This window comes from Trypanosoma conorhini, assembly GCF_003719485.1.
Source record: "Trypanosoma conorhini strain 025E chromosome Unknown Tco_14.4_contig_00209, whole genome shotgun sequence".
Lineage (NCBI taxonomy): Eukaryota > Euglenozoa > Kinetoplastea > Trypanosomatida > Trypanosomatidae > Trypanosoma > Trypanosoma conorhini.
Window position 1 is genome coordinate 1 of NW_021704297.1, and position 13296 is coordinate 13296.

The 13296-nt window shown below is 54.0% G+C and overlaps 9 protein-coding genes across 9 annotated transcripts, besides 9 other annotated features; all 9 read right to left on the reverse strand.

Moving 5' to 3' along the window:
• Positions 1 to 26: a microsatellite.
• A 22-nt stretch (positions 27 to 48) lies between these two features.
• Tco025E_04189 (rRNA-processing protein CGR1) lies at positions 49 to 387 on the reverse strand (the record flags this gene model as incomplete). The annotated part of the gene is made up of 1 exon (XM_029371101.1): positions 49 to 387. The coding sequence occupies one exon, from the start codon at positions 385 to 387 to the stop codon at positions 49 to 51; it is 339 nt and encodes a 112-aa protein (XP_029228759.1).
• Positions 388 to 466: 79 nt separating this feature from the next.
• Positions 467 to 490: a microsatellite.
• Positions 491 to 918: 428 nt separating this feature from the next.
• On the reverse strand, positions 919 to 2397 carry Tco025E_04190 (chaperone protein DnaJ; the record flags this gene model as incomplete). The annotated part of the gene is made up of 1 exon (XM_029371102.1): positions 919 to 2397. One exon carries the CDS (start codon positions 2395 to 2397, stop codon positions 919 to 921), a length of 1479 nt encoding a protein of 492 aa, XP_029228760.1.
• A 13-nt stretch (positions 2398 to 2410) lies between these two features.
• Positions 2411 to 2434: a microsatellite.
• Positions 2435 to 2580: 146 nt separating this feature from the next.
• Positions 2581 to 2619: a microsatellite.
• An 829-nt stretch (positions 2620 to 3448) lies between these two features.
• Tco025E_04191 (putative protein kinase) lies at positions 3449 to 4174 on the reverse strand (the record flags this gene model as incomplete). Its single annotated transcript, XM_029371103.1, has 1 exon — positions 3449 to 4174. One exon carries the CDS (start codon positions 4172 to 4174, stop codon positions 3449 to 3451), a length of 726 nt encoding a protein of 241 aa, XP_029228761.1.
• A 277-nt stretch (positions 4175 to 4451) lies between these two features.
• Tco025E_04192 (preprotein translocase subunit YidC) lies at positions 4452 to 5762 on the reverse strand (the record flags this gene model as incomplete). Its single annotated transcript, XM_029371104.1, has 1 exon — positions 4452 to 5762. The coding sequence occupies one exon, from the start codon at positions 5760 to 5762 to the stop codon at positions 4452 to 4454; it is 1311 nt and encodes a 436-aa protein (XP_029228762.1).
• Positions 5763 to 6120: 358 nt separating this feature from the next.
• Tco025E_04193 (uncharacterized protein) lies at positions 6121 to 6537 on the reverse strand (the record flags this gene model as incomplete). The annotated part of the gene is made up of 1 exon (XM_029371105.1): positions 6121 to 6537. One exon carries the CDS (start codon positions 6535 to 6537, stop codon positions 6121 to 6123), a length of 417 nt encoding a protein of 138 aa, XP_029228763.1.
• An 84-nt stretch (positions 6538 to 6621) lies between these two features.
• Positions 6622 to 6634: a sequence feature (A-rich).
• Positions 6635 to 6654: a microsatellite.
• Positions 6655 to 6946: 292 nt separating this feature from the next.
• Positions 6947 to 6991: a microsatellite.
• An 8-nt stretch (positions 6992 to 6999) lies between these two features.
• Tco025E_04194 (putative chaperone-like ATPase (ISS)) lies at positions 7000 to 7965 on the reverse strand (the record flags this gene model as incomplete). The annotated part of the gene is made up of 1 exon (XM_029371106.1): positions 7000 to 7965. One exon carries the CDS (start codon positions 7963 to 7965, stop codon positions 7000 to 7002), a length of 966 nt encoding a protein of 321 aa, XP_029228764.1.
• A 283-nt stretch (positions 7966 to 8248) lies between these two features.
• Positions 8249 to 9115, reverse strand: Tco025E_04195 (uncharacterized protein; the record flags this gene model as incomplete). The annotated part of the gene is made up of 1 exon (XM_029371107.1): positions 8249 to 9115. The coding sequence occupies one exon, from the start codon at positions 9113 to 9115 to the stop codon at positions 8249 to 8251; it is 867 nt and encodes a 288-aa protein (XP_029228765.1).
• A 125-nt stretch (positions 9116 to 9240) lies between these two features.
• Positions 9241 to 9296: a sequence feature (A-rich).
• A 429-nt stretch (positions 9297 to 9725) lies between these two features.
• Positions 9726 to 11210, reverse strand: Tco025E_04196 (uncharacterized protein; the record flags this gene model as incomplete). The annotated part of the gene is made up of 1 exon (XM_029371108.1): positions 9726 to 11210. One exon carries the CDS (start codon positions 11208 to 11210, stop codon positions 9726 to 9728), a length of 1485 nt encoding a protein of 494 aa, XP_029228766.1.
• A 288-nt stretch (positions 11211 to 11498) lies between these two features.
• Tco025E_04197 (putative phosphatidylserine decarboxylase) lies at positions 11499 to 12545 on the reverse strand (the record flags this gene model as incomplete). The annotated part of the gene is made up of 1 exon (XM_029371109.1): positions 11499 to 12545. The coding sequence occupies one exon, from the start codon at positions 12543 to 12545 to the stop codon at positions 11499 to 11501; it is 1047 nt and encodes a 348-aa protein (XP_029228767.1).
• Positions 12546 to 12740: 195 nt separating this feature from the next.
• Positions 12741 to 12778: a microsatellite.
• The last annotated feature ends 518 nt before the right edge of the window (positions 12779 to 13296 follow it).

Genomic DNA, 13296 nt, shown 5'->3' on the forward strand with positions numbered 1-13296 from the left:
TATATATATATATATATATATATTATGTCTCATGATAGGGAAGTTGACTCAGAGTTCATGCAGCATAAATATCCTGGCCTTTTTGCGATGCTTCGGGCTCAATTTTCGAATGGCCTTATCATTTTTAATCTTCTGCACCACCATGTTTTTCTTCTCATTTTCTTTCCTTCGCTCCATGTTTGCCTTGCGGGCCTCCCGCACTCGCTTCTCCTCGTTGTTGAGATCGTCGCGCAGCTTCTTCGACAACTCACGGAGACGCCTGACATCTTCTTGCTTCTTGAGCTTCTTTTCCACGTTCTGTGGCGCCTTCGTCCATTTCCCTTTGCTTGTGGTGCGTTGCGGCCTCCGTGGCTCCTTTTTAAGCCGTCGCTGCTCCAGCCCACCCATTCTGACGCCCGCGCGTGGTTGCAGTTCCCCACCCTGAACACAAGCAAGAGTAAAATGAAAGAAAGTAAAGCACACGTGCAGAAGAAGAGAAGAAGGGAAGAAGGGGAGGAGGGGAAGGAGGCAGCAGCGGCAGCGCGGCAAGGGACGCCGCACTCCTTTCAAGCGCACTCGATGCATCGCGCCGTTTGGGTGGTGAGGGGGTAAATAGAGAGAAGAGAGCCGCACCCAAGTCGCTCCCAGGGCGTACGAATGGCTAAAGCTGCCATAATAACAAACAAACACACACTCTGCCGTCTCTGACCCTCCTCCCCGCTCTTGTTCGTTCTCCAGCTTTGGGGGGTTCGAGCCAAGCAGCCCTTCAAAAAAAAAAAAGCACGGAACGAGAGAAAGTGACACAAGAACGCGAAAACAAAAAAATCTATATCACGTAAAATAGGCATAGGAAGAATAATAAAAATCAATCGAGAAAAGCAACACAAGCAAAGGTGGATTTCTTAAAAACAAGGCTAAGAAATTAAGCGGCATCCCCACCTAGGCTCTGCGCATGTTAGCCTTAAAAACACGGCGCTCATGCTTGTTTCCAAGCTGCTGCTGCAGGCAGTTTTTATACACGCGCTTGTAAATTGTCTCAATCTCGGGCTCTAGGGAGTCCACAATATCGCAGACCCGCTGAGGCATTGCAATGAGTTTTTGAACGTGTTGCCTCACCGGCTTTCCTTCACACTCGAACACCAAACGAAGAAGGTCAAACAGCTCTACATGAAGGTTCAGCAGCTTTCGTGCACTAGGGAGGTTGCCGCCCATGTTCTCCAGCAACTCTTCAAGCGCCTCATCCACCTGCACTATGTGCTGCGTGAAAAGATAACGAATGGCTTTATATTTGGCAATCGGAAGCGGTTTAAACTCTGAAATATCAACCTGATTCAACTCTGAATGGGCGGCATCAAACTCATCAAGCAGGCGAACGCCATTGCTAACCATGTACTCGTGAAGGAGCTGAATCGTGGCGGGATCCATAAAGTTCTGCAGGTACGCCATATTCTTTTCCACCTCCACGCAACGTGTAATGAAGTCAGGAAAGGGCGGGAAGTTTGCCACAACACTTTCACGGGTATTCGGCGGCACGATACCTAGTGTAGTAAGCACCTGCAGCGTGCATCGCCGTGAGTCACGTCGTTCAATGTGCTTTGGATCCTCCGGAATCCCAAGATGCTTTAGAAAATGTTCCACCCGCTCCTTGTCAAAGTAAACGCGCCAAAGCAAGTGGGGTATCTTTTGTGTCCCTCTGAAGTTATACCAAATAATAATCGGCACACCAATGAGAATGCAGAGGAGACCAAACAACACCATTCCATCGTGTTCGCGTGAGGTGAGGAAGCTTGGAAGTGCAATGCCCACGGAGAACTCGTGGACATTTTTGGCCTCCTCCTCTTCAAATGCCTCGCGGTCTACGAGCGCCTTATACGCGCGACGCACCTGAATGTAGATGCCTCGCGCCTCCTCTGTTTTGTTATGATCCGGGTGGTACCGTTTGGAGAGCGCACGATACGCCTTCTTGATCTCGCTCGTTGTGGCGCTGGAGCCCACCCCAAGGACCGCGTGGGCATCAAAGGTGAGCGTCACGTACATCGCCGAGGAGAAGAGGACCACCCAGAGCCAGAGCACCAGAATCTTCGGCCGGATGGTGAACTTGAGGAACTTTGGCACCACACACCGCAGAAAGAAGACCTTCTCCTCCCAGCAGACGCGTGCGCCGGCCAGCAGCATGTCGGGGTTCGCCGCCAGCAGGGACACAACCCGCGGAAGGTACGTCAGCGTGTCCCACATTCCCTCGAATGGACTTGTCATACCGGCCCGCTTTTTCTTTGGGGCGGTGTAGTAATCAACGGCGCCCCGCACGTGGCGCACCAGCCACGGAATGTAGAGGATGATCATCACCACCGAGACAATGGCGAATGCAAAGGAGATGAAGCCTTCATCGCTCCCGCCAATACCGCCCCCATCTGCCATCCTTTTCTGCTTGTATATAATATATATATATATATATTCTCCCCTTTGTTTCAGCACCTTATTTGTGTGGATCGAGATTCGATCTTCTATTTTCCTTTTTTTAGTTGTTATTTTTTCTTTTACGTGCGTTTATTCGCTTTATTAGTTCCGCGCCTTTTTACTCCTTTTTCAATATATATATATTCTCTCCCTCTCTGCCCCTGCCTCTATCTCTCTCTCTCTGTGTGTGTGCTTGTGTTCTTGGAGACAAAACCAACCACAAGTCAAAGCCGCGATGCGTGAACAGAACCGACGAAAAACAAATAAAACGTGAGGGCTCTTCCACGTGCGCAGAGACACATCTCACTCACTCTCTCGTTGCATGTGCCCACGGAGCGGGCGGACGCGACGGCCCTTCGCGTTGCTCGCTCTCTGTGCGCCCAGCCCGGGCAAGCCACCGGCCCAGAGGGAGAAAAAAAGGGGGAAAAAAACTCCCCACGCTCGCAGGTTCGCGGGCCGCGACGACAAGACGAATGCAGCGCACATCACGCGCTTGGACCCTTGAGTAACATCACCTTCAGCAACCACAGAAACGCAATAAACGCCAACGCAAGAAGAAGATGCCCCGCACGCACCTCAAAGGGCCTATTGTTGCCTAACCCTCCGTCACGGATGGCGTCACGAGTGACTATCACTTCAACGGCGTCGCTGAGCTCTCGCAATGTCTTTGGGGCCGCGGAGCTCATCGCCACGGCACCCAACACGATGGCAGTTTACGAGGCTGTGGAGGTGGCCGGAGAATTGCGTACCAAATAAAGAAAGGAAAAAAAAACACGTGCCGCCATTTCAAGTAGGCACGGAGGCACGATGAAAACAAGCGGGCGTTAAAGAAACACTGAGACAAAGAAAGCACGCACACAGTAAAAAAAAAAAACTACTCTTCACTTACAAAATGAGGTTCATATTCTGGATTTCAGTGCGCCTGTGTGTTTAGGCCAGATGCACGACGTGACGCAACGACCCACATTTTTTTCCCCCCTTAAGCTTGAAAACAACAAACGGTTAACTCCAATTACGTTGACTCATCTGTGCTCTCTTCATCACTCTCGTAGCTGTCAAATTCATCGTCTTTGTCCGTGAGATATGGATGCAGAAGTAGTTCCGCAATGGTGGGGCGGCCTCCAGCCTCCTCCTGGAGGCACTGCACGACAAAGCTAACAGCGGAAGGACGCAACGACGTGACATCAGGAGAGAGGACATCCACCTCCAACAAATCTTCCGTTTCGAACTTTTTTCCCGCCGGCGCCAAGAGCTGCAAAAAGACAGCTCCAAGGGCCCAGATGTCAGCGCTGTAATTAAACACGGAACTCCGCCTAATTTCCGGGGCGCAGCAGCGCCAGACGCCTTGTCCCACGTCACTAGAGGGCACAAACAAATCTATGGGAAGCACATGCTGCGCTAGTAGGATCGTTCCGGATGGCTGATGCCTGAAAAGCGCCTCCAGTCGCAGGTGCCCATGCACCAATTGACGGCTATGGAGCGCATACAACGCCCGCACAATTCCACGCACCACCCAACGTGCTTCCTCCTCCTTCATCGGATGTTGTAACGGCTCCAGGACACCTTCCCCAGCCGGAGGTTCCGCCTTGATTATGAAATAGCGCGGCGAAATCCGTATGTCCTTGTATTCGACCAATAAAGGAGATGAGGGCCATTGCGTTAGTTGGTGAATTCTGCGTCGAACAGCCTCAACCTTGTCGACAAAAATGGCATATTTTTCTATTTTGATGTCTGGCATGCACTGAGCCTACCAACAGCGAAGCAAGAACGACAAGAACAACAAAACCAAAAAGGAGCCATGCACATGTTCCAGCTGTGTAGTGAGACGGCAAAAGGGCACTTGCACAGCGGCCCCTCCTTCACACGCGTCCCCGTTTATTTTATATATAAATATAAATATCAATGAAGAATGGAAAGTAGACACGACTCTTTCATTATTCCCATATGGATGAAAGAGGACGTCTCCTCTCCCACTTCCGCTGTTTTTTTTTGTGTTTTATTTGCCTCCACCGCGGCTAGTGTTTCCCTTTGCCGCCGCTCCGGCCAGCATCGGCAACCTCAGGAATAAAATCTTCCTCGCGAAACTCCGTCTGTGTTGCCTTCCATCCACCGGCCGCAAAGTTGGCCCCCTTCCGCGACGGCGCGGTCGCCGGCTGCACTGCCCCCGCAGGAGCAGACGAGGAGGGCCAGCCACCCACCGGACGCGGGGGACCCTCTCGCATAGGCGGGTTCATGCCCCCGGCGTAGCCGGCAGTATTGCAACGATTTTGACGACGGTTTGGCGGCGTTGCCGCCACTTCCTTCAGTAAACCGGCATTATCCTCGGACTCCGGGTTAAACAGATGTGTTAGATACGGAAACTGCACGCTCATGCGTATATGAAGGTCATCAGGCCTTTCAACCAACTTTGTAGGCCCCAACTGTGGCTGCGGGGATGGAAAGTTAAACCACGTGCGAAATTTCGTGGAGCGTAAGAGCAGCGGTTGAAACAACCCAACTAAACTCATACCAAGAAAATAGAGAGCTACTCCCGCGCGAATGTGCGCCAGTGCAGGGAGAACGCAAAGACAACCGAGACGGGCCCCCCAAACAAGGTTAGACATCCATCCCGTCTTAAGGTCTTTGCTGATCGACAGCTCAAAGTTCATTAGCGTCAGCCCACAGAATGCCAGCGGAAGTAAAACATAGGGATCCGGCATGGTGAGTGCTGGGCACCATAAAAAGGAGGAAGTACCGATGTCAAGTCGTGGATTTTCACACATGCTGGTTGTTTGGACGAGGCCAAAGAGCACCAATGGCGTTCCAAGCAGCGACGACAAACACTGCAGATTCGACGTTTTTTCCTCCAAAAAGACACGCCGGCGCTCTCCCTTGAGCGCCGTGGCGGCGAGCTGAATGTCCAGCGCCGCCGCTCCTTCGCGATAGTACACGCGCTGAAACGCCTCATGTGGAGCCTTCAGCCTCCACATGGCATTCCGCATCCGCTCCGACGCACGCTCCCCGTAGAGGGAAAAGTACAGCGTACAGAGCCGGCTAAGAGCCCCAAACAATAGAATGGCGATCGCCGGATCAAGCCCCAACGCCTCTTGACAGCTGACAAAGAAATCCGCAAACGGCGAGGCATCTGGCAGCGGCGGCAAACTCTCCGTTGCCCCGAACCACTGGCGGTTCCAGGCGCGATCCAGGTACTCGATGTACGTTTGAGGCCCGTTCCCACCGCCAGCGCCGTCGGACCCTCCTGCGACGGAGACGCCGCGTCGGCTCGTCACGAGAAACGGGCACGCCATTGCCCCGCGCCAGGGAATCCGTCGCCCCAAACGCTGCATGCTAACCCTGTGTGTGCGTGCGGAGAAGCGGGACGAAAAATAACAGTGATGCAAACCTCCAAAGACAGAAAAAGATAAAAAAAACACGCACAACCAAAACAAAAACACAATCCGCATTCCCCAGCGTTGTCCAGGCAATTTATTCGCTATTCTGGGGCAACTCTCGAGGAGGTGGGCACGCGTGCGAGTAGGAGTCTTCCTTCCGTTCTACTTCTTCCTCTCTTGCGCCAGCGAGGCACACCCAGTGAGAAGGGAGGGAGGGGGACACTCGCAGAAGAATACAGCACACCGAACAACAAAAAAAAAACCACGGCGCAGCAACCAAACCGAGAAGCAAAACACGCCACACAACCACCTCTTAACTAGACAATAGCAGAACAGGACGCAGGTGACCGTCGAGTCTTCTCTGCAAGGAAGCTGTCTTTAATTTGAGAAGCCCCATCTCCAACCCGGTGCCCAGCATACAAAGTATCGCCGAACCTCCCACAGACATGGCACAGAGCTTCTTTCCACCAAAGTCCACCAGTACTTGCTCCAGCGCTTCCGCTTCTACCGCATTTGTGAGTTTGTTTTTTGCTAGGTCGTTACGGGCACAGGCACGCCATATGTTTCCCGTTGCGGCGACAATCATTGAGTGCTCCTTCTGACAGACGTATTCCGGGTTCAGCGATGCCGAGGAAAGCAGGACGCCGTTTTCATCAAGCAGAATGACGACCTCAACGCCGTTGCCCAAAGCATTCTTCATGGAACTGTTAATAAAAGCCGCGTCGAGCATGCGTCCCCCTTCTGTTTTCCTCAGAACACCCTAGTTCCATTTTAATTTTTATTTTTGGTTATTTGTACCATGCGCCAATCGAGCACAAAGAGAAAGAAACAACAACAACAAAAACAAACCGTGCCATAATGGAGAGGGATATATAGAGACAAAGGGGGGATACTCCCTGATTGGAACGAAGTTTTTTTTTTTTGTTGTTTTGTCATCGGGCGTATGACTGGCAGGGACACGGACGAGAATGACAACAATAACAAAGATGGCTGTGGAGGGGGCACTGTGGCCCCTACTCGCTGCCCAAAGAGTTGCTGGGCACAACTTCGGGAGACGACCACACCCTTTTCGCACTAGAGAGCTCTCAACTAACCTGGAAGGCTCCGCAAAACAAACACACACCCCCGTACGCACGCGCAGGGAGGAGAGAGAGACAGAGAGAGAGAGAGGGAGGAGGAGAGAGGATGGTGACTAGGTTTGACTGCGTTGCTCACCATGCTTTGGGCAGCGAAGCTCAAAGGTCTTCTCATTCAGCACGGCCCCAGCGACTACGGCACACCCCAGATGATAGCTCCGCTGACACCGACCATTTACGCAGCCAATGGGCGCACCAGGTTGTCTACAATAGACACATTTAATGTTTTGACATCGCTTTAACACGGCCCCAATATTTTTTAATGTTGCTTCTTTCGTTTCATAGTAAACTTCTGGGCACCAGAAGGCACATCCCAAGTGGACGTGGTGGCCTTCGTGACACTCGATGACCCCAGTGGACTTGTGGCAAAACACACAGGTGGCGGGGGGAGCTGCATCCTTCTCTACGCAGTATCGCACGGAGCGCGCGGCTCCCATGACATCCTCGGCGTCTCGCTCAGTTCGCTTGAGTGACAAGAGAGAAGCCTCCGGGCTCAAAGAGAATGGGGAGCCCCCGAGCACCTCTGGGTCCTTATGCGTGGGAACGCAACAACTCAGAGGAGAAACCGGCGAAAGGTCACACGCAAGGTGGCGCCTACCGCCCAACGACAAGATCGGCTGCGCCGGCGACGCAACGGCGTGCGTGCATGCCGCGGGGAGCGAAGATTCATCATCGTACTCGTCATCTCTTTTCGCCTCCTCAAGAGGAACGCCACACGCATCACTCGGCTCATCCAAAGGGTAGCTTGAGGCAGCTTGAGTGAGAAGCAAGGAGGATTCCGAGTCCGGTGTCACCATTCCTACGCCTAGTGAGTCGTTCACATCCTCCAGGGCGCAAGAAAGGCTCGCTTTCTCCCAACAGGGCGGGGAAGTGAGGAGGGTCAAGTCCGTCGAGGCCGGGCTCGCCACGGGGGCGCGCAGAGTGGCGTCGCGACGACGTGGGACATGCAGGATTGTCACGGGGCCAAACGTCACGTGCTTCAGCTTTCTTTTTAGGGAGCCGCCTGCCGGTTTCACCACCATAGCAAACCGTCCAGCCCCTTTGTTGTGTTTCTTCTTCGCCTGCTTCCACTGGACCCGCTCAGGCAAAGAAGGGAAAATAGCAACAACAACGCGGAGATGCATCCACCGGTGGGTGGGCGATGAATAACATACGCACACATTTCCTTCTCTCCCGCAGAGCCTTTTTTCACCGTCCCGCATGTGCGAACCTCGGCCACACACGCCCACGCGCGGCGACCAACGGACGAGAGGGAGTGAGAAAGTACAAGACACCAAAAAAAAAAACGACGGTGACAGAACCTCGTCAGTTCTTAAAAAACACCACTGGCTCCTCCAAAGTTGCCACCCACTTAAACGGCAGATCATGCGCAAAGTCCTGCGGCAAGTACCGGGACGGCGACGGCAGATTTCTGTCAAGAAGATCAAAGGTTGCCAAAAAGGAAGCGACCAAGGACCCGTTAAAGAGGCGAAACGGCGCCACGGGCTTCTGAAAAGTGGCCAAATGTTGCTGCATAACTTCCATATCTCGTAGTTTCTCCACCTGCCCCTTGACAGCAAGCGATGAGGCACGATTTGCCACCATCTCATGTATTTTGCGCCTCTGCCGCCACATCTGCACTGAAAACTCGTAATACTTGTTTTCCTGCCCATTCCGCATGCTCGCAGAAAAGAGATACCATGGATGCGGCGTCAACTTCTGCGCCTCCGCCGCAAAGAGAGCGGCAACCGATGAACTTGGCATGTGCCCAACGTGCGGATCGTCCACAGTAAGTTTTCGAACGGCCATGCCACGCGGCAGCCGTGACTCTATAAACTTGTCCATGCTCAACACCTTCGCCCCCTCAAAATCACAGAAGCAAATGTGAGGCACCCCATCCTTTACCCAAATAACACCCACATCGTCCCAGGTGGCCTTCAGCAGGACCTTCGACAGGAGGCTGTACAGCACGTGACCCCAGCTAGGCAGCGTGTACCATCGGTTGCAGATGGCAATCACATCCCCGGTTTTGAATTCGCCCGGTGAGACTTCCGTCACCTGCCACGTTGCGCGGTAGTACAGGTCCCTTCCCTCCGCCACGATGATAATTGACAGGGGAATCGCCTGGCATATCGCCTTGAGGTGAATTCGTAGCTTCTGGCGCCATGCTAGGCGCGGGCCGATGCCTGCCATAACGCACACCGCTATGACTGTCCCAAAACTCGGTAGCGCTAACACCGGCGACAGGAAGCACAGAAACAGAAGAGGCAAAACCAACAACAAGAATCATCCGGGAGCCACATGAAGAACCATTACGGAAAAAAAAGCCAAAAAAAAATAAAAACAAAAAAAGGACAAAAAAAAGAAATAACAAGGAAGCAACTCCCATTTCCCCCAGCTTTATTTTTTTTGTCTGGTTTTCAAGTTTTACTTCTACATATCCCGCAGTTGGATCGCACTCTGCTGCTGAAGGTGTGGCATGGGAGCGGAGGAAAATTATGGGGGCGACGGTGACGGTGTGCGCGGCACAACAAGTTGGTTTGATTACACACTTTTTTTCTCCGATATCACTTTCCCCGCCGCCAGTAGAGCGGCTAGGGAAGACAAACGTACAAAATTAAAGACTAACGGTAATGACGGAGGGCGGAATAATATGATGGAACGATAAAGAAAGAGGGAGAAGCAACAGCAAGTCCTTTTTCGGTTATTTACTATTTTTTCTGCCTTACCTTTCCTTTGCCTTTGGTGGACACACGCCCCCTCCTACGCTTCACAGGCCTGGGGTTCGTGGTCCACATGCGCCTCACAGTTGCTGCAGTGTGGCGGCGGCGCGGAGGGAGTTGTTCTCCATGGCAAGCTGCTCCAACTCGTTTGCCATCCGCTCGACGAGCGCGTCAAGAGTTTGACACTCCGCCTTGTAGCGACTACGATCCTCTTCAAATTGGGCGATGATGTGCTTCCGCTCATCTTGATGGCGCGCCGATGCATCTGCCAAACGGCGCTCTAACGTATTCAGCTCCGTCGTTAAACTTGCAACGGTGTTTTCCAGTCGCCGTACCTGCTCACTGCCCTCATTCGCAGGGGCATTCGGAGAGCTTGATAGCGCTCTCTGCTGCACCTCAAACAGCTCGCGCCTAAGCGCGTCATTGGCCAGCTGCAGACTGGCTATCTGGTGATCCTTGTGCTTGGCACGCTCCTCGTACTCCTGCTTCTCTGTGAGAAGGATGGTGTTCCGCGCCCTGAGGTCGGCCATCTGCGATTCTGCTGCAACACGCGCCGCAGCGTTCCCGGACACAACCCGATCCAGCTCCGCCCTCAACTGCTGCACTTCCTCCTCCGCGTACGAGCGGCTTCGACTAACTTGATCGCGCCTCAATTCCTTAACCTCGCGCTGTAGCATCTCCTTCTCCTGGTGCAACTGCTCCATGTCCTTCTCAAGTGTCTCCATACGTCCTCGGACGTTTTTGGAGTCGGCCTGCTCCGTTGAAAGCCAATGACGCGCGTCAAACAACTGCTTTTCCATCGCTTCCATCTCGTCTTGAAGGACGCGATTGACGCCCGGAGGATTGCCGCCTTGCGATAACACCTGCTCCCGCAGAGCATCCCGCTCCTGCTCCACGCGGCGCAACTTCGCCTGGAGCTCCCCCTTGTTGGGGTACCCATTCTTGATGGCCCCCACAGTGCGGCTTTTCTCGTCTACGAGTGGGTCGGGGCGGTTGCCACGTAGAAGGCATTGGACCCGCTCCCTCAAGTCATTCAGCAGCGCTGAGAGCTCGTCTTTGTTCTCCAAAAGAAGACCGCTGAGGACAATGGCGTCCTCGACGCTGACAGACTCCTCGGTCACGGTGCGCATGAAGACCTCACGTGTCGCGCGATTCCGCGTCTCGGAGGGAAGCTCCCGCACCGCGGCGATGAGCTTTTTCGTTCGCGAGCTCAAGCTTTCCTCTGCGATCTTTTCGAGCGTCTGGCTGATGACCTCTCGGCTCGCGAGGGGCTCGTGTGGCACAACGCGCGAGAGCTCCAGGAAGGCCGGCAGGAGGATGTTGCCCTCAACCACCTTCAGGTAGCCCAGGAGGTCCTGAAGCATGACCTCCAGCTGGCTGACGAGGTAGCGGGCGGCCTCCGCGCGGCGGACGGCCTTTTCTTTGCCGTCCTCCGCGTACACCACCTCATCAATGAGCTCCGCGAGGTGCAGCTCCCGCCTCTTGAGATCGCTGTCGAGTTTTTCAATCTTGCGGCAGAGCACGTTTGCCTCCACCCCATCCGCTGCCGGGGCAGGGGACAGCATCGTCTTCCCTCCGTCGTGCTGCAGACACGCGCCAAGGCAACGACAATAATAAAGAAGAAAGGAGGGAAAAAAAAAACGGCAGCGATCCTCGACATTTCCCAAGACGACCCTCCCAGCAGAGCAACTGTCAGCAGATAGTGTGGTGCACCACCCACCACACGAGGAGGGGAAAGAAGGGCGAGGACGCAAGAAGAAAAATTAGAACATTTTTCAAAAACCTCCGTTCACGGGAGACGTCAGAGAAGCAGGAGCGCAGAAGCAGAGCTGAAGCTTCGGGTAGTTGGGTCGTTAGTATGTGATCAGTTTTGCCCCAGCCTTCACCAGATCCCCAGCCTTGACGGTGACCAAGCTCTCCCGCGGCACATCTACCACAAGGGCAACAGCGGAGCCCCAGTAAAACGTTGCAAGCGGGTCCCCCTTACGAAGCAACGGATCGCTGCTGTATCGCCGGTGAACGGCATACTCTGGTGGGCTTAAGAAATTAGTTTTAATACGACCGTCAAAGTGGAGTGCGATGCGGCCTGTCAGTGTGCCGCCCACCATCGCGATCCCGATGCTTCCACGCAAGTCACCATCGTGAACCTGCCCCAAAAGCACCACGCGCTCGTTGAGGGGCAAGACAGAGGGAATCCAGTGAAAGCCCGCCGGTGTGTGGGGAAGCAACGCCCCAGGAATGTACACAACCTCGCTACAGTTGAATGAGCATGGGACAATAACGTGGTGGTAGTCCTGTGTGCGCAAGTGCACAACGATGGCCACTCGTTTTTGTCCCTCCGCCACCGGAGACATGGAGCTATGAAAAAGTTGCCGGATGCTGTACGTCATCCCCTTCACCTGAACCAGCTGCTCCTCCAGAACGTCTTCCTGAACGGAGAGCACAACCCCGTCTGCGGGCAGCGTCACAGGGGCCGAGGCTAGCGGACGCGCCTCACTGCCCCACTCCCGCACAAAGAAGTCTTGAAGGGTGGCAAAGTCTCGCCGCTTCCCATCGGAGGTGTCGACGTTGTACCACCACACGACGGCCTTAATGAGCAGGCGGTGAGCGGACTCCGTGAAGTAGACGCTCTCACTAAGACGTCCAAACGCGTGCGACGCGTAATTGAAGGGGAGGAGCATCAGCAGCTCCAAGGTGCCAGCGGAGCAGAGACGATTGCCCCGGTCAGGATGCCGCAGCGCCTCCCACGCGGCGAGCTGGTACTGCCCCCACAGATAAACCCCTCCGCCGAGTGCAAGACCTCCGAGCAGGTAGTGGTACACCCAGCGCCGCATCGGGTTGGTGTAGCCCCGCGTCACGTCATTTTTGTAAAAATGCAGCCTCCGAGTGAGCGTCGCCATCGAAGGTTTCCTTCGCCACTGTAGTCGTCCGGCGTAGAAGGCCTATGCACGTGTGCGTGTGCGGCGCCTCTCCCAGTGGCAGTGAGCTTCGGATGCCTGTTTCAGCGGAGAAAGTGAAAGATGTATATGCAATGAGTTAGCCGACAAGTCGTGTGACACATTCAACATGGGCCGAGAACGAGAACCCAACGCCAAAACAACAACAACAACAACAACAGCAACAACAATAACAAGGAAGCCCTCAGAGCCAATGCACGCCCGCACAATAAGAGATAAACGCATGCGCCTTGCAACAGTGTTGTGAGGCCACACAACAACAACCAAAACAGGATAGTTAAAAAAATCAACAACAACAAAAGGTTTACGCCTGAATGGGGCCCTGCGCGTCCCCCTCCAATTCCTACGAGGCGAACGAATACAACGGTGGGAGGGGACAGCTTGTTTCAGTCTCCGCCCGACGTCCCTCGATTTGGCGGGGGGTTAGCAAGCAGAAGCACAACACGTAAACGGTTGCAAACGGGGCACGGCGATGGGAGCCAGTCTCGCGCCGCGAACGCACAAAGTGGCGGCGTGTGTGTGTAGAGGGAGGGCGCCCAACCGCCGGACGCCCCTCCGCGTGAATGGTGTTCGAAGTCGTGGGGGAGAAAGAAGAAGGAAAAGAAAAAGATCCATTGCGCCTCCCTCCAATGCGGCTTTCGCTGCAAAGAAGAACAAAGAAGCATGTAATCAGTCAACGCACAACGCAGTTAAC